General features: G+C 42.2%; 1 protein-coding gene across 1 annotated transcript in view; it reads left to right on the forward strand.

Annotated features, from left to right (window-relative positions):
- The window catches only part of LOC140732660 (dynein axonemal heavy chain 6-like), a 549,473-nt gene that overhangs the window by 232,345 nt on the left and 293,204 nt on the right, over nucleotides 1-23,924 (forward strand). Inside the window, 4 exon segments of the mRNA XM_073055353.1 lie at nucleotides 3,599-3,785; nucleotides 4,669-4,748; nucleotides 10,715-10,886; nucleotides 15,027-15,116. Coding sequence (XP_072911454.1) covers nucleotides 3,599-3,785; nucleotides 4,669-4,748; nucleotides 10,715-10,886; nucleotides 15,027-15,116 — 529 coding nt within the window.

The following is a 23,924-nucleotide window of genomic DNA, read 5'->3' on the forward strand; positions in this document are numbered from 1 at the left end:
GCTGGATAGTAGTGCTCCCAAAGGATCAGTATTATTTTAATATTTATCAATATCTTGAGAAATAGATTGGGTAGAATTTCAAACAAAACTGGAGGCAAGTACAGGATGGCAAGACCTTCATGCAAGTGGTAAATAGAAATTTGTTTATTATTGTAACATGTTCTGAGATATGTTTATGTGTAGAATTTTGCTTGTGGCCAGACAGATCATTCTGTGAAAGATGCATTAAGGTAGTATAGCAGGAAAAGAAAACCAGAATATAGAATGTTACAGTTGTGGCTCTCTCATTATGGTATGCAACACAATACTCTCTCAAGTATGCAAACTTGGCTTGTTAGCTCGCTCTGCTAACAGCAATGTGATTCAGTGTGAGAGGGCCACCTTCAGAAATAAGATTCATCTAGGTTCCATATGATTTGGGGTTCAACCAAACAGGAGCGTCGTGATGTTCTGATTACAGGAACCTAGATTTGAGCAAAACAGCCTACTGTCCATCACAAATCTCTCTGCACCCCGTTCCCTCTAGAAACTTCTCCAGATTCCACCATCCTGATTAGCTGACACAACATTGCTAACTTGAACAACAGGGCTTCTTTTCTTTTGTCAAAACCAAAACATTCTATCAGCTTAATTCACTGCTTTTGCAGAAAACTGCTAAGATGGAATACCTATAACATTGCAGTAGAAATCTTAACCAGGGCATTACACAGTCACAAGGGAAATGCAGTGCAGAAAGGCAAGTAAAGTACACCAGCCATGACAGGTAGTCTGAAACATCAAGAGTTCATCTTTTCCATAAAAGAGGTGCATACAAGAGTTTAATAGAGTGGGAATATTAAAATAGAGGGCGTGTTCAACAGTGCAACATTTTAGAAAAATTGACAAGTGACAGGTGAAATTTAATACAGAGGGCAGTAAAGAGGTGAATAGATGGAAGCCATTTCCATTAGTATGCTGCTGCTCATGAACCAAGGGATTTGAATTTAAAATGTGCAAAAGATATAATGGTGAAAAGCAATTCACACAGAAAATGGTGATTATTGGTATTTGTGGCCTGCAGGGGAATAGAAATAGTGCCTGTTGAGATTGCACAGCTCTGGATTTTCCCTGGAAGTTATTCACTTTTGAGAGAAAGGGCTAGGACATGGCATAAATGGGATGAATGGCCTGTGCCCTTAACACTTCTCTGTTTTCAGGATGATGTGATTATGGTGTTGCTTGGTGAGTCGTATGTGAAAGGGTATGGCCTAGAGTCATAGAGTCACAGATACAAGCTCATGGGCCCAACAACTCTATGCTTATCACAGCGCCCACCCAGCTAGTCCCAATTTCCTGTGTTTGGCCTATCCCTCTAAGCCCAACCCTGAAAGTACACATCCAAGTGTTTAAGTGATACTATTGAATCTGACTCAACCTTTTCCTCTGATACCTTGCTCCATACTCTACTATGCCCCTAGTTTTGGACTGCTCCACCCTAGGGTAAAGACTTTTTCCATCCAACGTCTATGCTCCTTATGACTTTATAAATTTCTGTTCTCCTACATTTCAAGGAATAAAGACCTGGCCTGGCTAAGCTCTTTCTACAGCACAGGCTCTCTTGTCCTGGCAAAATGCTTATAAATGCTTATAAATCTTTTCTGCATTCTTTCCAGTTTAACCACATCTTTCCTATAACGGTGACCAAAATTGTACTTAGTATTCCAAGTGTGGCCAAACCAACAACTTATACAACTGCAACATGAAGTCCCAACTCCTACAGTCATTGTCCTAACTGATGAAGACTAGTGTGCAGGGTTGCTGCTGGTGATGTGTGTGTGTGACTACCTGTGAAGATGATCCTGAGATTGTGAGACAGTCTACAGTGTTAGTGCTCTGTAGGAATGGGAAAGTTTATTGTGTAAGTCTGATTTTGTATGTGTGTTGTGTTGGGGCTGTGGAAGGAAGCATGGTCTGTAGGTTGAGTGTGTCAGTGTGCTGTAGTCTCAATCTGCAGTGTGAGTGTGTCTGTGTATCAACCTGTGGTGTTAGTGAGTCTCAGTGTTACCTGTGGTGTGAGTGTGTCACAGTATGTTGATTAATGGATGTCCCACTATGACCTGAGGGGTGAATGTCACAGTATGTTGATCTGTGCCCAAGAACAGTAGTGTGAGCTGCCTTAATGACTATAGTCCAGTAGCACTCACATCTATGGTGATGAAATGCTTTGCGAGGTTGGTTATGGCTAGAATCAACTGTTGCCTCAGCAAGGACCTGGATTCACTGCAATTTGCCAATTGCCACAACAGGTCTATGGCAGATGCAATCTCAATAGGTTTTCACATAGCCCTAGATTAACTGGGCAATACAATCACCTATGTCAGGATGCTGTTTGTTGACTGTAGCTCAGTGTTTAACACCATCATTCCCACAGTCCTGTTCAATAAGCTACAGAACCTGGGCTTCTGTATTTCCCTCTGCAAGTCGATCCTTGACTTCTTAACTGGAAGATTACAATCTGTGTGGATTGATAATAGTATCTTCTCCTTGCTGACGATCAACACTGGTGCACCCCAGGGGTGTGTGCTTAGCCCACTGCTCTACTCTCTATATACCCATGTCTGTGTGGCTAGGTATAGCTCAAATGCCATCTATAAATTTGCTGATGATACAACCATTGTTGGTAGAATCTCAGATGGAGACTAGAGAGCATACAGGAACGAGATATGCCAACTAGTGGAGTGGTATCACAGCAACAACCTGGCACTCAACGTCAGTAAGACGTTGTTTGTGGACTTCAGGAAGGGTAAGATGATGGAACACGAAGCAATCCTCACAGAGGGATCAGAAGTGGGAGAGAGTATGCGATTTCAAGTTCTTAGGTGTTAAGATTTCTAAAGATCTAACCTGGTCTCATGATATCAATGTAGCTATAAAGAAGGCAAGAAAGCAACTATATTTCATTATGAGATGGAGGAATTTTGTTTGTCACCTAAAGCACTCAAACTTCTGCAGATGTACTGTGGAGAGCATGGGGGGGGGGGGGTGCTACTGCACAGGATCGAAAGAAGCTACAGTAATTTGTAAAATTAGTCAGCTCTAGCTTGATTTCTAGCCTCTGTAGTATCCAAGATGTCTTTAAGGAGCGGTGCCTCAGAAAGGCAGTGTCCATTATTAAGGACCCTCATCACCTAGGACATGTCTGTTCTCATTGTTACTGTCAGGAAGGAGGTACAGGAACCTCAAGGCACACACTCCGTGATTCAGGAGCAGCTTCTTCCCCTCTGTCATCCAATTCTTAAATAGACATGGAACCTATAAATGCTACCTCACTTTTTAAAATATTATTTCTGTGTACTATATTTAATTTAATTATTCAATATCCATATATATATAGTGTAATTGATTTACTTTTTTTCTATATTATTATGTATTACATGGTACTGCTGCTGCTAAGTTAACAATTTTCACAACATATGGCAGTGATATTAAATCTAATGGGTGAGTATGTTCTAGAATGACCTGTGGGGTGAGTGTGTTCTCTTTTCCCCTGTACTGTTAACCTGCCCTCTGGGCATTCCTGACACAGATTTGGAGCAGGATTTTTCTTTCCCTGCTTTAGGTACAAGGGACGTGTTGAGCTGCCAGACAACCTAAAGTCCCTGTTTAGACCAGTTGCCATGATGGTGCCTGACGCCAAGCTCATTGCCGAAGTCACGTTGTTCTCTCAGGGCTTTAAGTCAGCCAGGTCCCTCTCTGGAAAGGTCATCAATCTTTACCAGCTCGCCTGCCAGCAGCTTTCTCAGCAGGTAAGGAGTCACATTCTCCCAGCATCAGCTCTCTGATCTAGCCCTTTCAACACCAGATCCCTTTGAGGCCCTGACCAGTCAGTTACATGGCAATGAATACATACATTCAGAGCTAATGTTATACAGCTATCTCCTTGACTACAGGACGTTCTCCCAGTCCTGAGTGCCCAGATTCTGACATGATAACATGGTCTCCTTTTATGGTTTACTGATGTTCATGTTGGTGGTTCCCTGGGCACTCTCTGCTGGAGTTACAGCAGCCCCAGATGTTAGTATCATCTTTGCCTTGATTCTGCAATTGTGATGGGCTCAGCTACAGAGACTGATAGAGGCTCCTGGGGTCTTGAACTAGAGTTATAGGGTGATACGACATGGAAACTGGGCCCAACTCATCCACTCTGACCATCTGAGCTCAAAGTTAATTTATTGACGTATGCACAATGAGCTACATGCACAGGTGCAATGATAAAGCTAATTAGGGTTAGTGATAGTGATTAGCTAGTCTCATTTGCCCGCATTTAGCCTATATTCCTCTAAACATTTCTTATCTATGTATGTATCTGTCCCTTAAACATTATAATTAAAGCCACTTAAACCACTTCCTTTGGTTCTGTATACCCACGACCTCCTGTGTAAAAAAAGTTGCCCTTATGTCCCTTGTAATATTTTTTGAGGACAAGGCAAGATTGTTTTACACAGAACTGTAACGTACTCCTGTACTGTAACCACTCAGGGATTCTATAATATCCTGCTGGGAATAATTGTCTAAGATGTGGTATATAAAGAAGATTGGAAGGTGGAGATTCAGCTCAGACTGTCAAAATAAAGGAAGCCTGGCTTTATTTTTAACCTAGGAACTCATCAATCCCTCCTGTCTCTGCAGGACCATTATGACTTTGGAATGCGGTCTATAAAGTCTGTGTTACTGCTGGCAGGGAAGAGGAAGAGAGCATTGGAGGCTAGGTAAGTGTTAACCTAAGTAGAGGATGACTGCACTAAGTGACTACATCTCACTGGTTTGTCAGAGGGACCCCCATGATCAGCGTTGTAACTCTGAAGCAGAGCGCCAAGAAGGTAATCTTCTGAAGTCAAAAAAGACCTCTGCCTTCACTCCTTACATGTTGTTGTATCTGTCTAAAAGCTCCTTAAACACCACTATCATATCTGCTTCCACCAGGCAGCCCATTCCAAGCACCAACCCTCTCTGAAATAACTTGCTCCACTCATTACTTTTAAACTTCCCCCCTCTCACCTAAAATGTATATCCTCCAGTAGTTGACATTTCTAACCTAAGAAAAGATTCTGACAGTCTACACTTTCAATGCCTCTCATGTCTTTATATACTTATAACAGGTTTCCCATCAGTCTTTGATGCTCCAGAGAAAGCAACATAAATTTGCACAGGTTTTCTTATGAGTTCATCCCTCTAATTCAGGCAGCATCCTGGCAAATGTCCCATATACCCTTTCCAAAGCTTCCACATCTTTGATGTAATAGTGTGACCAGCATTGCACACAATGCATAGAACTGCATACAAATGATGCCGAGGGATGTTTGTGTTCTACTACATGCTTCATAAAAGGTTAGTATGCAAGTACAGCCCAATAATCAGGAAAGCTAATGCTGTTAATTGCAAGGAAAATTGAATGCAAAAGTAAGGAAATTATCCCTCAGTTGCATGGTGCACATTTAGAGTACTCTTATACATATTAGACTCCTTACCTAAGGAAGATGGAAACAAGTTTACTCAACTGGACACCTAGAATGGACAAGGTGTCTGATGAGGAAAGGCTAACTTTAATCCAGTGGTATTCAGAAGAAGGAATACCGTAAGAGGTCCTAACAGGGTGAATGTGGAGAGCGTTTTCTCTTTTGGAAGAATCTAGGAGTATGTATCAGTGCTTAAAATAATGAGTTGCCCATTTGAGACAGAGTTGAGGTGAATTTTCTACTTTCAGAGGACTGTGTGTCTTTGAAAATCTCTTCCTGTAAGGCTGTGGATTATGTTTAAAACAGGGATAGATAGTTTTTTAACTATTTCTATCCTCCTGACATCATCAGCATAGCTTATTAACCTACCTATCTACATGTCAGTGGCAAAATATAGCAACCATATTTTCAGTCCATAAGCACTACCTAAACATTCCTTTTGTTTGCAGTATTTTTTTATTTTTATAATTTATTGTAATTTTGTGTCCTTGCTCTGTACTGTGGCTGCAGAACAACAGATTTCTCATCATCTAAGTCAATGATAATAAATCTGATTCTGATTCTGCTTTCAAGTTATTTCTATAAACTAAGATATTGAGAGCAATGGAATGATTCATTGTAGCCTGCCACTTGCAATAACTTGCCAACCAGAAAAAGACCAATTTATAACTAGTCTCTGCTTCCTGTTAGCCAATCTTTATTCTCACCAATATGTTACCTCCTACACCGTAGACTATTTTCTGCAATAACCTTTGATGTTGTGTCTCATCAAATTCCTTTATGAAATATAAGTACAGTTCATCCACCAGTACCTCTTTATACGCAGCACATGCTACCTTCAAAAAACCCTAGTAAGTTGGTCACACATGTTTTCCCTTTCTTAAGACTGCTTTAATACTTGATTACCTTTAATTTTAAAATTGCCTTGATTCAGTGACTAGCTTTGAGCTCTCACATTCCTATCCTGTTTTCCTCACACTGTCTCCATCCTTTTTGAATCAAAGAATTATATCAATCTAATACAACTTCCCAACTATAGTGAATTTGATTAAATTAAATTACTGTATAGTTGACTCTTTTATTAAAAGGGATTTTGTGTTCCTAGAAAACTGTACGTATTAGGTATGTGAAGACATGTCATCTTTTGTAAAAGAAGGCAAGCTGAAAAAATACAAAGTTTATTTATTTACTTTTTTCACGTAAATCTCATAGGAGTGAAGTTCTATACTCTAGCTCAATCAATATTTGGCATTGATTTCTGATAGGACAAATTCCTATTACTGAACTGCCTTAATGCTGTGGTCACCCATATAGTGTCATGCTGTCCTATGGTGCGGAAGTCGGCCCTTCAGCCCACCAAGTGCAACACTAACAATTGAGTACCCATCTATACTATTCTCATTTCCAGCAGCTATCCCATGTCCTTCTCTGCCTTGGTGGAATCAAGTACCGGTACTTGTCAAGATACCACTTAAGTGTCATGAGAGCATCTTCTGTCATTACCCATAGGCAGTACTGTCCAGATTTCAACCACCCTGGGTGAAAAATTCTTACACAGATGTTAGAGCACAATGAACAATTTTGGTCACCAACATTTAGGAAAGATGCTATTAAATAAGAAAAATTGTAGAAAAGATATACCAGGATGTGGCCTGACTTGTGAACTTGAGTTACAAGGAGGGGTTGTGGAAATTAAAATTTTATTCCCTGGGACAAAGGAGATTGAGGGACGACCTGATAGACCATATAAGACATGAGGTGCATGGACAGGGTGAAAGCACATAGTCCTTTTCTTGTGTGCTAAAAATGAGAAGGTATAGATTTAAGATTAGAGATGAGAAATTTAAAAGAGATATCGGGGCACCTTCTTCACATAAAGGGTGATGCATATTTGGAATGAGTTACCAGAATTTGTGGTTGGTGACTGCACATTAGCAACATTTTACAGCCATCTAGATAAGTACATGGATAGGAGAGGTTTAGAGGGCTAAGGACTAAACATGGGCTGATTAGTCTAGCTCTCTGGGCAACACAATTGGGATGAACAAAATGGGCCAACGGCCTACTTCCATGCTGTATTACACTGAGTTTATGAAATCCCCTCTAAGCCTCTCAGCCCTCACCTTAAACCTATACCTTCTTCTAAAGGAAAATACCAAGGTAACTAGGAGGGAGGCAGCTAACCAGGGTCAGTCTGGGTTAAATAGGAGGTAACTGGGATGGGGAGACAACTATCCATGCCAGTCTGATAATGCAGGGTAATACAGTTTCTCCTGGAATGCAGATACATGAACATGTCCACAGTTTTTCTCAAGTGGTAGTCACAGTGTATCCTAGGTAAAAGGCACATGGGCAAGTCAGCCTAGGGAATCTCCCAGGTGACAGTCACACATGCTAAACCCGTTGAGTTCCTCCAACAGATTGTTTGCTGCTTCAGGTTCCAGCATCTGCAGTCTCTTGTGTCTCTAATAAATTGTAAGAAATAAAGGAGTCATGGTAGCTCTGTGGGGTTGGGGGTGAAGGCTTTGATGGGAGAAATCATCAGTGTTTCAGATTGAAACCCTTCATGAGGACTAAGATGAGAGAGGGGTGATGGCCAGTATGTCTCCTTGCTGATAGTCAAACTGGCAGGTCAGCTTTCAGTATCACCTAGGATAACAATCACTAAGAAAGGTCATGGTAACTTAAACCAAAATGCAAGAAATCTAGATGCTCAAAATCTGAAAGTGATAATTCTGAGCCACTGAGTATTTTCAGCATTTTCTGATTCTATTTCAGTCTGCAATGTGTGCTGAGTGACAGTGCCATGGAAAGGCACAGCAAAAGGAAGTGTGAAAGAACATGTTCTCCCTGTGGGAGAACATTAAATAAGCTGGAGACTTATTTTTGCCTGATCATTTCTAAAACCTTGAGTACATTTCTCCCAAGATGTTATGCTGTGACTGAATTGTGTCAGGAGGGGGTAGGATTCGCCTCAATTCTACAGTGCTTGAGTGGAGAACTGATCTACAGTTCTCAGAATGTTCAGTCAAAGCAAATATTCGGTGCATTTCAGCTTTTGTCAGTGAGGGTGGTAACCCAGACTGAGTTCAGTAAACCACCCAGGTACATACTTTCACTCAAGTACAGGTGCTAACCATCTGCTCAGTGAGAGCTCCATGTTTAGCTGTATAGCTGTTACCCCTTGCCTGTGCACTTTTTACTGAATTTTTACATCAGGCATGTCTTTCAGGCTCACTACATGTGCTAATTAGTTTGATATCTTGACACACCTGCAATGGCAGGCAAATTGGATCCTTTAGGTGACATGGTACCATATGGTAGATTGGTCTAGAAGATGCAATCCCATGATCCGAGGTGAATTAGACAGTTGTACACAAAATTGGCTTTGTGGAAAGAGTCAGAGGTGGTAATGAAGTAATGTTTTTCATATTGGAGACCTGTGACCCGTGGAGTGTGGCAGGGATCAGTGCCAGATCCCCTGCTGTTTGTCATCTATAGTAATGATTTGGATGAGAGTGGAATTGGTATGATTAGTAAGTTTGTGGATGACCAAAATTGGAGTTGTAGTGGACAGTGAAGTAAGCTGTCTAAGATTTCAGTAGGATCCAGATCAAATGAGAAAGTGGGTTGAGGAATGGCAGATGGAGTTTAACTCATTTGAATGCGAAGTGTCAAATTCTGGGAAGTTAAGGGCAGGACTTACACACTAAATAGTAGAACCCAAGAATGTGTTGTAGAACGGAGACCTAGTGGTACAAGTACATAATTCTTTGAAAATGGTGACAGATAACAAAGTGGTGAAGAAAGTATATGGCACACTTGCTTTCATTGTACAGGACACTGAGTACAAGAGTTGGGCCATCATGTTAGAGATGTATGGGATGTTGGTGAGACTGTCACTGAATCATTGTCTGCATTTCTGATTGCCATACTGTGGAAGGATGTGATTAAGCTAAAAATGGTGCAGAAACGATTCACAAGGATGTTGCCAAGACTGGACAGCGTTCGTTATGAGGCAGGAATCACAGTCTGGGATTGTGTTCTCTGGTGTAAAGGAGGCCGAGTGGTGACTTTTACAGCAGTTATAACATGAGGGGCATAGATAAGACGGATAATCAAAGTCTTTTTCCCAACATAGGGGAGTCTAAGACTAGAGGGTGAAGGTTTAATGGAGGGGGGAAAGATTTAAAGGGGCCCTAAGATTCGAGTTTTTTACGCAAAGGATGGTGGATACATAGAATAAGCTGCTAGGGAAAGCGGTACAATTGTATTATTTAAAAGACATTTGGACAGGTACGTACATAAGTTGGAGTGGTGTAGAGGGATATGGACCAAATGTGAGCAAATGGGGTGATCTTAGGTGAGCATCTTGCCCATTATGGATGAGTTAGGGCTGAAGGACCTGTTCCTATGCTATAAACTTCTGTGACATGGAGAAAGAGTCAGGAGGGAGGGAAGGGGTGACTGTCTTACAGGTAAGTACTCAGTATTCTGTTTTTCAGTATTCTAGGGGTGTGTTTAGTTTTTGTGGACAGGGAAATGGGAAGTTGAGAATGTCAAAAAGGGTGGGGGAGAGCAGAGTAAGGAATGGAAGGTAGAATATTCTTACCATTTGGGTAATATGCTTCCTTTTAAATCTTTTAAAAAATTAGTATTACCCAGGAGATAGTGTAGGCCAACCTGCTCATAGTCTGACCTGCCAGTATAACTGTTGCCCAGGAGACACCATGGTCTGATCTGCCAATGTGACCCTAACCCAAAAGATAATCTAGATTGATCTGTTTATGTGACTATTACCCGGGTTTTACTGAAGTCTAGTCAACTATTGGAACAGTTACCTAGCAATAGAAGCTGTTTGCAGAATTGAAAAGGTTAATGTAATAGCAAAATGATTATAAATGCAAGTGTTCATGTCAGCTCTGTGAATTTCATTTCATTATCACTTTCTGAGTTGTAATTACAGCAGGCAGAAAGCTGCAGTCTCTAATTTAGGGACACAAGAGAGACTGCAGATGCTAGGATTTTGGAGCAATACTACAGACATTGGAGAAACTCAGCATGTCATGCAGCATCTATGGAGGGAAATGAACAGTTGATGTTTCAGGCCAAGACTTCATTTTCCTCCACAGATGTTGCCTAACCTGCTGACTTCCTCCAGTATGTTGCCCATAATCTAGCATTTCCTCTGATAATTTAATATGTTATTTTCTCTTTAGAGATGCGAAGAAGTCACTGAACCACACTGATGAATCACACATTCTCATCAACGCACTAAAGGATGCAAATGTGACCAAATTCCTGGCTGAAGATGTACCTTTGTTTGGAAGCATTCTGACTGACCTATTCCCAGGACTGACTCCACCCAAAGATGAAACCCTTCTTTTGCAGGTGACATTGTGAGATTAACCCACTGAGCTCTGGTATTCAGCTGCCTGTTGGATCTAGGCTGGTTTCAGCCGAACAGTTACAGAATCATACAGCATAGGAATGGGTCCCTCAGTCCAACGGACCAGACCAACAAAGATGCCCAGTCCAAGCTAGTCCCATTTGCCAATGTATGGCCCATAACCATCTAAACCTTTCCTATCCATGTATCTGAAAAGTTTTTTAAAGTTGTTATTGTAGCTCTCTCAACCACTTCCTCTGGCAACTTATCTAAATTCACACCACCCTTTGTGTAAAAAGGTTTCCCCTCAATTTCCTGTTAAATCTCTCACCTCTCACCTTAAATTCTTGACTCCCCAACCCTGTGTAAAAGACTGCGTGAATTCACCTTATCTATGTCCCTCATTATTTTATTTACTCCTTTATAAGATCACCTCTTATTGCTTCAAGGAATAAAGTCCTATCCTGTCCAACCTCAAAATACTCCTGGCCTGTGCAGCCCCAACTTCCTTAAAACTTCCTTTATTCTTCCTCCTTTTTTAAATTGCAGGTTTCCCCTTCATCTTCCAGTATTTCCCAGGGTGGTAATGAAACAAATCTCAAGATTGTATAGTGTATACATACTTTGATAATAAATGTACTATGAGCTTTGAACTTTGATTATGTCAAGGATAACTTGAACCCACCTTAGTTTGTTGGGTTCTGAAGTAGTTGAAGAAGGTGTCTAACAGGGCAAGATGGGGTAGTGAACTCATTCTTGTACTGGACTGCTCATGTGCTCCCAACAAAGAGACACAATGTTCTAGACCTCCTCAGCACCATCTATCCTGAATGCCCTTTTTCCACTTTGGCTAGGGATTCCCATGTTAGTAAGGAGAAAATAGAATTGTTTTATTATTGTTGCATGTACTGAGATACAGTGAAAAATTCATTTTGTATACCATGAAAACTTAAGTACATTGAGGTAGTATAAGGGAAAAGTAATAATAGAATGCGTAATACAGTGTTACAATGACAGAGAAAGAGCAGTGCAGGTAGACAATCAGGTGCAAGGTCATGACAAGGCAGATTGTGAGATCAAGGGCACAAGAGGTACACTCAGTATAACTGTGAGAGTAAAGCTGTCCTGGAGCTTTGTGGTCCAGGCTCACCACCATGGTGTTTTCAAGCTCTTGTATCTTCTGCCTGATGAGAGGGGACAGAAGTGAGAAAGTCTAAGGGTGGGAGGAGTCCATGATTATGTTGGCTCTTTCCCGTGTGTGAAGCATGCAGATTGGATGTCTGCAATGGTGCATCTAAAAAACTTGGTGAGGGTCAATGGGGATATAACAAATTTCCTTAGCCTTTTGATGAAGTAGAGGCACAGATGTGCTTTCTTGGTCGTAGCATCTACAGTATATGGTTCAACCAGGGCAACCGATTGGGGTTACACATTTTCCAGGAATGTTTATCTGGTAATCTTTTGCCATGATGGAGTTCAGAATGCCTATGCCAGGAGTCTAACATTAGACGTGTGAACAAAGTAGTCTGTCCATTAGAACCAACTACAGTTGGAGACTTTTTGCTGTTTTGCTTATCCAGCCAGCAAATTTGGAGATATTGCAGAGACAGCATTGTTAGAAACCCTCTGTTAACCCTGAGGTACTAGTTATAACAGACAGAAGTGTGCAGGATACAAATGTTAACATTGCATCTTATAACCTATAGACTAAGTTCTCAGTCCCAACACACAGTGCTCACACCTTTTGAGTTTGTCAGTATTCATTTTCTGTAATAACCATTCACATGCTGTCCACGTACAAACTTCCCCACACCCTAGTGACTGTGTAAACAGCTGCTCCTGTATCCATACTTTTAATAGACCTTTAACATGCTTATATTCCTATTTATTAACATTAAACCTAGAAAAGAATATCACAGAAACAGGCCCTTCATCAAATATTGCCTGTCCCAACCATGATGCTAATTTAAAGTACATTATTTGTCTGCACATGATCTATATCCCCTTATTTCTGCATGTTTATGTGCCTGTCAAATTGTCCCTTTAATGTCACTATTGTATCTGCTTCCACCACCATGCCTTGCACCCACCACTCACTGTAAAAACAATTTCCCATGAAATCCTCTTTAAACATCTCCCCTCTCACATTCAAGCCATGCCCTCTACTATTGGACATTACCATCCTGGGAAAAAGACTCTGGCTGTTCACACTATCTATGCCTCTCATAATTTTATGAACTTCTATCAGGTCTTCCATCAGCATGTCCCCTTGAGTGGAAAATCCTATCAAAAGTAGTGAATATGGCCAGTCCACCACGGGTAAAGCCCTCCCCTCCACTGAGCGCACCAATCGCAGGAAAGCAGCATTCATCATCAGAGACCCCATCACCCAGGTCATGCTCTTTTCTCTCTGCTGCCATCAAGAAGGAAGTTTAGGAGTCTCAAGACTCATATGACCAGGTTCAGGAACAGTTATTACCCCAGAACCAGTGGGGATAAGTTCATTCAACTTCACTTGTCCATCACTGAAATGTTCCCACCACCTATGGACTCATTTTTAAGGACTCTTCATCTCATGTTCTTGATATTTATTGCGTATTTATTATTGTTACTTTTTCTCTCTTTTGTATTTGTACAGTTTGTTATCTTTTGGACATCGTTTGTTTGCCGCCCTGATGGATGCAGTCTTTCATTAATTCTATTTGGTTCATAGAAACATAGAAAATAGGTGCAGGAGTAGGATTTACGGAGTATGCCCGCAAGAAAACAAATGTCAGGGTTGTATATGGTGACACATATGTACTTTGATAATAAATTTGCATTGAACTTTGAACTTTGGAGCATGCTAAGCTCCAGAGAAAACAATCCAAATTTGTCCAACCTCTCCTTAGAGCTAATACACTTTAGTACAGGCAGCATCCTGGTGAAACTTCTTTGTGTCCTCCCCAAAGCCTTTACATCCTCTCTGTTATGGGTGACCAGAACTGCAACCAATACTCTAAATTTGGCCTGACCAAACTTTAATGCTGCTTTAAAAGTAAACCAAAGGATATAAAATCGGTTTTAGGAGCTTGAACTGAAGTTTGCTGGAGGTTTGCTCTTAATAAGATGCTGTATAAAGTTCTCTATTTTCCCACCAGTACTCCAAAATTATTCTGCCAGCTCTGTGAGTGTGTGCATGAGGCAGCTTAGTGACAGCTTGTACTTATTCAAGCAGTCAATCTCAGATCTAGCTAAAACGGATCATTTCCTCCAAAGTCCTGGCAATATGTAAATAGATACATACCCATATGTATAATTAAATAAATTGCTGTTCATCCACTTTCTACTGAGAGTTAATGACTTAAGGCTCATACATACTGTTAAAATACAAAGGAAGGGTTTATTACCAAGACAATTGAATATAAAACTGCATATTGCTGGTAGATAAACTTCACTGTAATGCGAGACCTAGGTTTGAAAGCCTCACAAAACTTTGGACCATTCCAAGGTAAACCACTGAGAGTGGAAGCATCCTGAATGACCCTTTTCCACTTTGAGCAGTCACAGGCCAATGATTCTCATGTTAGTAGAGAAGAAAACACTTATCCTGAAGCATATCAACAGAGGAGGCGTTGGTGGTCTTAAAGCACATAAAGGTGGATATTCTGCGAATTAAGGGTGGAGATTGGAGACCAAGCAAAGATCTTTGTATCTTTGTTTGCCATAGATGAGGTACTAAGAGACTGGGGACTGACTAATATTGTGCCTTTAATCAAGAAGCACTGCAAGACCGAGCCAGGGAACTACAGGTTGGCAGGCCTTGCATCAGTGATGGGAAAGTCACTGGATGGTATTCTGAGGTCAGGGTTTATTTGCATTTATAAAGTCAAGAACTTATTTGGGATAAATTCATAGTTTTGTTCGTTGAAGATCATATCTCATGAATTTGAGTATTTGGGAAAAATGACCAAGGGGATTGGGTGTGGACATTGTCTATGTGGAGGTAAGACATTTGATGAGGCCCTACATGGTGGGTTGGTCCGGTAGTATAGAAAGTTGGGGAGAGAGCAAGGATGCAGCAGGGAACTCAAGAACTTCAAAGCTGTATATCCAACATTCATTGATTTTTAAACATTTCTCTTTTGGTCCATTCGTTATAGAAAGCAATAGGCATTGCAACATCGGAGCTGGGCTTCCAGAGCTGCCCAAGCCAAGAGGAGAAGATAATCCAACTGTACAGTCAGATTCTGGTATGGTTAACTTTGCTAAAATCCTTCACCTCACTAGCTTCATTCCTGTCTTCCCTTAAGATAATTCTAATGAAACATAGATATCTACGTATCTATCTCCCTTCTGGATGTTGTGTATTATCAGAAGAATGATTACAAATTCAGCTCAAAATGGGTATTGTCAGATAGTTCACCCATCTATGAGGTGCAGGGCCCAAGTTAATTTTGTAGCTGTTTCTTAATATTAAATTCCAGGAACTGGATTCAGTGAATTTATGCTAAAATTTATGCAGAAGATTAAGTGCCTGCCTCACAGTGCCACACATTTCCCCAACACTTTTCACATTCTCAGGTCATCTTTGCATTTGGGACTGCCTCATCCTACCCTTTGAGTGATATTACCCATGCCTGGTATTCACATCACAGGGACTTGGTTTTGGGATTTGATTTCATTGAGGTTTGGTGTTTGTTATTGGACGACATCACTCATTGAAAAGGAACAGGCTATAATAAATGAATACATGAAAACTGTAATGCTGTAGGAAACATGGAAACAGTTTGTCCATAGGGTTAGGAGAACTAATCCAGTAATGACTGTTGTGCCTCCTACAAAAAAATAATGATTCTCAGTTGCATGTGGTTGTGCAAATGAATCTTGCAAACTTGCTGTACCAGTGTGAAATTAAAATACTGCATATCAGTAAATCTGAAACATTAACAGAAAATGCTGGAAACATTCAGTCATCATCTGTGAGGAGTTTCCTGTTATGGCATAGAAGTAGATTTGGCCTATCAAACCTATGTCAGCTCTCTCTGATCTGCCACCTGATCCTTCTCCATGCTAGAAGTAATTTAAATAGCCAATTAGCCTGTCAGCCCTTGGGGTGTGAAGGAAAGCCATGTGTTCACAGGGAGAGCATGCAGCTTGCACATAGACAGCATCGAACACGGACTACTGGAGCTATGAGGTAGCAGCTCCATGAGCTGACTCGCTGTGCTTCCCTAACATGTCTGATGATAAAATTACATCAGCACTAAAATAAAATGAGTTTGAAGTTGCAGAAGAAAGAAGGAGAGGTGGAGAGAACTGAAGGAAATGTTTGTGATTGAGTGGGGACCAAGAACGACTGAAGGAAGAGGTGGGGCTGGCTGACAGAGGGTGGTGAATAACAGACTTTCTATGGGAAGGTGTGGGTTGAAAGCGAAGTATGAAATCTGAAATAGTGGGGAAAAGAAACTTTCTTAGCAACAATCTACTGGATGAATTAACCAGGTCTTAGGTTTAAACCTTGCATCAAGTTATTCCTTCTCTACATATCACTACTCCCTCTCCACAGATTGTTTGTTACTGCAGATTCTAGCATATCCATCTTTTGTGTCTCTGGGACAAACCCCTGAATGCTTAATATAGAAGAAGCACGATTGGGATGGCTATGAAATTGTTGAATTCATTGGTGTCTTAAGTATCTCAAGCTTGTATTGAAATTTGTTGGAGCAATGTAGGAGGCCAAAGATGGTGTTCAGAGTGAGATGGGATGAAGATTTAAGGTGTCAGGCTGCTGGAAGTTAAGGATTACATTTTGTAGTCAAACAATACGCATTTGTTATTGTGGAAGTGTGCACTGGCTACAGGACACCAAACTGTAAGAAGCTTGAGTGAGGGATACAAGAGACTAGAGATGCTAGAAATCTGGAGCTAGACATAAAGGCAGTCAGGCAGCATCTATGGAGGGAAATGGACATTCAATGTTTTGGGTGGAGACACTCCTTCAGGACTGAAAAAAAGAGAGATGGGCAGTATAAAGAGGTGGAGAGAAGGGGGTGGAAGGGGTGGAATAAGACCTGGTGGGAGATGGGTGGATCCAGGTGAGAGGGAGGAGGAGAGTGTGAATGATGTAAGAAGCAGGGGGGACATAGGTGGAAATGGAACCGGGCTGAAGAAGATGGAGATGACAGTGGAGCATAGAGTAAAGGCAAGGAGCTAGAAAGAGGAAGCAGAGGGAGGAATATGTGGACAATGGGCAAATTGAAAGAGTAGAGCAGGGGAAAGAGATGAGGTGATGGGGCCAGTGGGAACTGGAGAAAAATAAAGGGAAAGGACAGAAAAATGGTTACTGCAAGTTAGAGAAATTGATGTTCACACAATCAGGTTGGAGAATACCGAGGTAGAATATGAGATGCTGTTCCTTTAATCTGCGTCTGGCCCCAGCTTGTCAGTAGAGGAGGGTGTGGTCAGACATGTTGGTGTGGGAATGTGAAGTGGAATTAAAATAGCTGGCCACTGGGAGATCCCAGCTCACTGACGTAGAGGATTTATCACACTGGATACAAAAAAATTACACCAGTCACATTAAAAAAAGTTGGTGGAGCAGCAGGTCAGACAGCATCTATAGAAAGAAACACTTTGGATTGAAACCATGGGGACTGGAAAGGACAAGGGAGATAGCCAGAGTAAAAAGGTAGGAGGGAGAAGGGGTGGGGTAGGAGTTGGATAAGTGGATCCAGGTGAGAAATGATTTGGTGCTTCATCCAGAATGTTTAGTGGCTGGATGGGAGAAAGGGAAGTGGTAAGAGAGCAAGTTTTGTACTTCCTGCAGTTATGTAGAAAAAGGTGCTGCAAAATGAGAAATGGGATTGACAGGAAATGAGCCATAGTCCTGAAGGGAACAGTCCCTGTAGCACGGCAGGAGAGGAATGGGAGAGTTCCTCTGAAGGGAACAGTCCCTGTAGCACGGCAGGAGAGGAATGGGAGAGTTCCCCTGAAGGGAACAGTCCCTGTAGCACGGCAGGAGAGGAATGGGAGAGTTCCCCTGAAGGGAACAGTCTGTGGTGAACTAGATATACCTGTCTGACTGCTCCTGTGGCTCCTCCCACAGACCCTGCTGACTGCTCCTGTGGCTCCTCCCACAGACCCTGCTGACTGCTCCTGTGGCTCCTCCCACAGACCCTGCTGACTGCTCCTGTGGCTCCTCCCACAGACCCCTGCTGACTGCTCCTGTGGCTCCTCCCACAGACCCCTGCTGACTCCTCCCACAGACCCCTGCTGACTGCTCCTGTGGCTCCTCCCACAGACCCTGCTGACTGCTCCTGTGGCTCCTCCCACAGACCCTGCTGACTGCTCCTGTGGCTCCTCCCACAGACCCCTGTATAAAGGCGACTGTGGCCTGCTGCTCTCCCTCATTTTCCCAGGATGTAGTGTTGTTCTTCAGTCAATAAAAGCCGATATCTCACTTCCTAAGTCTCAGCGTGAGTTATTGATGGTGCATCACAGTCCCTGTAGCACGGCAGGAGAGGAATGGGAGAGTTCCCCTGAAGGGAACAGTCCCTGTAGCACGGCAGGAGAGGAAGGGGAGAGTTCCCCTGAAGGGAACAGTCCCTGTAGCACGGCAGGAGAGGAAGGGGAGAGTTCCCCTGAAGGGAACAGTCCCTGTAGCACGGCAGGAGAGGAATGGGAGAGTTCCCCTGAAGGGAACAGTCCCTGTAGCACGGCAGGAGAGGAAGGGGAGAGTTCCCCTGAAGGGAACAGTCCCTGTAGCACGGCAGGAGAGGAAGGGGAGAGTTCCCCTGAAGGGAACAGTCCCTGTAGCACGGCAGGAGAGGAAGGGGAGAGTTCCCCTGAAGGGAACAGTCCCTGTAGCACGGCAGGAGAGGAAGGGGAGAGTTCCCCTGAAGGGAACAGTCCCTGTAGCACGGCAGGAGAGGAAGGGGAGAGTTCCCCTGAAGGGAACAGTCCCTGTAGCACGGCAGGAGAGGAATGGGAGAGTTCCCCTGAAGGGAACAGTCCCTGTAGCACGGCAGGAGAGGAAGGGGAGAGTTCCCCTGAAGGGAACAGTCCCTGTAGCACGGCAGGAGAGGAAGGGGAGTGGGAGCAGAAGTGCTGCAAGTGAGGTAGACGTGACTGAGACCCTTGGTACTTGTGGCAGAGAGAAAGCAAGGTTGAACAAGAAAGGAAGATACATCAAGATCATTGGTGAGGAAAATGATGTTCACTAGAACAGGTGGGCAAAGAAGCTGGGAGAATGGAATCGAGTCATTATTGCAAATAAAGTGCTTTTTTGGTATCAGCTGACCAATAAACATGGAAAATTCTTAAAGGCCCAAGGGGCTAGATGCAAGGAAATGTGTCCCTTGGGCTGTGGAATCTATGATCAGTGGACATGTTGAGATGAGGAAGTTGTTTAGGACTGAGATAAGGAAGGTGTGGGTGATCAGTCATTATGTTCTTTTAAAACAAAGATTGATAGATTTATTGACAAGGAAATGAAAGGATTTGGGAATAGTACTGGAAAAATAGCACTGGGTGAGATCAGTCAGGATCTTGGTGACTTGAGGCAGCTTGAAGGGTTGGATAGTCAACTCCCACTCCAGTGATTTACATTCATATATCCTTAAGTGAGACCCTTGGGCGAATTGCCTTTCTCTCTGAATACTGTTTGTTATTTTAGGTTCAGGCAAAAGAGTTTACAGCACATCAGGTGACCTAAAAGATAGGACCCCTAAAGGGTAACGCTTCCACAGCTGAGGGCAACGTTCACAGCTCTGCAGAAAGAAGTAAACAAATCATCAAACCAAACTCAAAACATTTATTACATAAAACAGCCAATGAAAGGCATAAAATTCAAGTCTCAGTTTAAAATAAAATCTCCACGAGACTGAATCAAATCACTGAGTCATGTATTGACAAAAGCGTGATGTTCTTTTTATTTATGTGTGTGAGAAGTGACATAAGTGAAATTTTGTTCAGGTGAGAGATAAAATCACAGCTGAATATAACAGTGCCCACTGTATTCAGTATCATTCTGGCTCACCACAAGCTTGGGACTGAGCCTGATTGAGTCATGTATTGTCACTGCCGAGAACTACTGCCCACCGAGTTCATTCATTTTGTCTCATCTTGTTACTGTGGAGTAATACAGTTCACAGATTTCAGTATCAACCCCACTGCATCTGAGCTCTGTTCAATCTCCTCTTGTCACTGTGGCATACAGTCAACAAGTTTCAATATCAAACCCACTCTGCATGGCTCTACTCCACTATTGTCACTGTGGAGGAACACAGCCCACAGGCTTCAATATCAGCCCCACTTCATGTGAGATCTGATCTCACCTTATTACTGTGGAGCAGCACTGCGCAGAGCGTTCAAAATCAGACCCACACCATGTGAGCTCTGGGTCTATCTTATGTTGTTCCTGTGCAGTTACACTGTCTAGAAGTTTCATATCAGATCCATACTGTTTGACCTATTCCTCTGGAGTATAGTACTGAACAGGTATGACTAACACCATCAGAATCAAAATTAGACTTATTATCTTTGATATAATGATAATAATGGTGGAGGCAGACACTCTAGTGAAATTTAAGAGACTACTAGACAGGTATATGGAGGAATTTAAGGTGGGGGTTATATGGGAGGCAGGGTTTAAGGGTTGGCACAACATTGTGGGCCAAAGGGCCTGTACTGTGCTGTACTATTCTATATATATACATGATGAGAAATATGTTGCTTTGCAGAGCAGTACTGTGCAAATATTTAAAATTTAGCACCACTGCCCCAGAGAAAGCGTCTGTTATTAGCACCTCTCTTCTTGAGGCACCACATCTTGAAAATGTTGTCAGTGGTGGGGAGGTTGTGCCCATGATGGATTGGTAAGCCTAAAGCTCTCTGCAGCCTCTTGTGATCCTGGGGACTGGAGGATCCATGCCAGGCTATGATGCAACCAGTCAAAATGTTCTCACTGTACATCTATAGACATTTGTAAGAGTCTTTGGTGACATACCAAATCTGTCCCAGGATAGATCCTCTGATATTGATGCCTAGGAATTTGAAATGCTTACCTTCCCTGCTGCCATGTATGTCTTTCAGTTGTCTAGGTGCTTCAAAGTAGAGTATAGAGCCAGTAAGATTGCATCTGCTGTAGACCTGTTGTGGAAGCAGGCAAATTGCAGTGGGACCAGATTCTTGCTAACGCAGGGGTTAATTCTAGCCTTAAGCAAACTCTCAAAGTATTTCAAAGAAAGAGTTGCTAACAGGTAATAGTCATTAAGACAGATCAACATACTCTTCTTTGCACTGCAATGATTGCTTCCCTTTCAAAGCAGATGGCAACCTCAGAATACAGCAGTTGAGAAATTGAAGGTGTCCCTGAATATTCCAGCTGGTGGTTGGCATTGCTTTTCCGTACTCAGCCAGGTACACTATTGGGGCCTGATGCCTTGTAAGGGTTCACTCTCTTGAAGATGTTCAGACTTCGGTCTCCGAGTCACCTGGACCAGATGGACTACATTCCAGATTTCTGAAAGAGGTAGCTGAAGAGATTGTGAAGACATTAGTAGTGATCTTCCAAGAAATGGAAAATTGCAAATGTCACTCTTCTCTTTAAGAAGGGAGGGAGGCAAAAGAAAGGAAATGATAGACCAGTGAGTTGTTGGAGAGATGTTGGACTCCATTATTAAGGATAAGGTTTTGGGATATTTGAGGGCATATGATAAAATTCTGTAGGCCAAGGTCAACATGTACAAGAGGAAACCTTACCCTGAAAATTATGTTGGAACTCTTTGAGGAAATAACAGGCAAGATGGACAAAGGGGAGTCAATGGATGTCACTTACTTGAATATTCAGAAAGCCTTTGACAAGTTGCTGCACATGAGGCTGCTAAACAGGATAAGAGCAAATGGTATTACGAAGAAGATATTAGTATGGATAGATTGGCTGACTGGCAGGAGACAAAGAGTGGGAGAAAAGGGGAGCTTTTCTGGTTGGCCACCTGTGACTAGTGGTGTTACACAAGGGTCAATATTGGGACTGTTTTTTTCATGTTGTATGTCAGTGATTTGGATGAAGGAATTGCTGGTTTTGTGGCCAATTTTGCAGACAATACAAAGATAGGTAGATGAACAGGCAGTGCTGAGGAAGCAGGGAGTCTGCAGAAGGACTTAGAGAGAATAGGAGAATGAGCAAAAAGTGGCGGATGGAATACTGTATAGGGAAGTGTATGGCTATGTGCTTTGGTGAAAGGAATAAAAGTGTAGATTATTTTCTAAACAGGGAACAAATTCAGAAATCAGATGTGCAAAGGGACTTGAGAACCCTCGTGCAGGATTCCCTAAAGGTTAACTTGCAGATGGAGAAAAGTACATGCAATGTTATCATTCATTTCAAGAGGACTAGGATATAAAAGCAAAGGTGTAATGCTGAAATTTTATATAGCATTGGTCAGACCACTCTTGGAGTATTGTGAGCGGTTTTGGTCTCCTTATCTGAGAAAAGATGTGCTGTCATTGGAGAACGTCGATAAGAGGTTCATGAGAATGATCCCGGGAATGAAAGGATTAGCATATAAGAAGTGTCTGTTGGCTCACTGGCTGTACTTGTGGAGATTAGAAGAGTAAGGGTGGATCTTATTGAAATCCATTGAATATTGAAAGGCCTACATAGAGTGAACAGAGTGAACATGTTTCTTATAGTGGGGACATCTACGACCAAAGGGCATAGCATTAGGATATAAGGACATCCCTTTATTCTGCTCCTATGTCTTATGGTCTTATGATAGCTCACAGTCACCCTTCCATACCGAATAGAGGAATTTGGAAAGCCACTTGAGAATCTGTGTTTGATTTCTCCATTGTAGAGGAGATCACATCGTGAACACCAAATGCAACATCAAGTTAGAAGTAGTGCAGGTGATTCACCAATTCTTCTGGAAGAACTTTTGGGACCGTGGATGGTGGGTGGTCATAAGGTAAATAGCAGATGTTACACTGGATATAATCTGTTGAATGTGGAGGCTAATGTAATGAGCGGCAAGGACAATGTAAACCCTACTTTTGTTCTTTTGGGAGGAGAGATAGTGAGGGTAGAAATGCAAGAAATCAAGTAGATGTGGCTGAGTGTCCTTTTGATCATGGCAGAGAAAGTCATAATTCAGGAAAAAGGCAGACACCTTAAAAATCCATGCGAGCAAGGAATTTCAAACACCTGGTGTATATAACAATATTTTAATCTATTCTGATTAGAAAGTCTCATAGTCAGAGTCTATACAGCGGATAAGGAGAAAGCAGGGTGAGAAGAGGTCCAAATGAAGGATCTCAACCCAAAGCATTGACTGTCCATTTCCCTCCATAGATGATGCCTGACCTGTTGAGTTCCTTCAGCATCCTGTATGTTCTCTTAGAGCAAGTGTAGTCAAGATAGCTGTGAGAGACTATTTGTCCTATCCCCTGTGATGATGATAGAAGTATCAGGAGAGAGTGAAGAAGAAACATCTGAAATTAGGGACAGGGTGGAAAGGTGATAACATTTCTGAGTTCTGTATGAGTCTAGGAAACAAGACTCACATGCAACAAGCCTAATCATGAACATCCAATGAAACTGAAAGTGAAAAGGTTGGTGTGTGTGCCATCACATACCTGGTGTGGGGTGGAGATGAATTTCTGAGGGCTGTGAAATTTGAGAAGGATATTCAGCAGGAGTTCTCTTTGAGAAAGATACTCTACACTTCAGTAGTTCATACACTTGCTTCTACTGACCTCCTCCAGGGTAATTAGGACAATAATTTGAGGGCATGTTGCAAACAATGTATAAAGTTCCTCTTGATTACAAGTGCTGAAGGCTTTTGTGTGCAGTGAAGACAGTAATGTAGAGAAATTGATGCCGCCCAGATTCCTCTTTGAGTCATCATGCAGAGAAGGTCATGTCTATTCTGGTTCTACATGAACGGAACCTCTCTGATTTGAGGAGCAGCTCTCTGATTATCGAAAGGAGGTAGATTAGGAGGACCACTGTGATGTCTTTTCTTCAAGCAGTCTGCAAGATGTCCCCGCCTAGTCAC

Source organism: Hemitrygon akajei, chromosome 9 (assembly GCF_048418815.1).
Source record: "Hemitrygon akajei chromosome 9, sHemAka1.3, whole genome shotgun sequence".
NCBI classification, from domain to species: Eukaryota; Metazoa; Chordata; class Chondrichthyes; order Myliobatiformes; family Dasyatidae; genus Hemitrygon; species Hemitrygon akajei.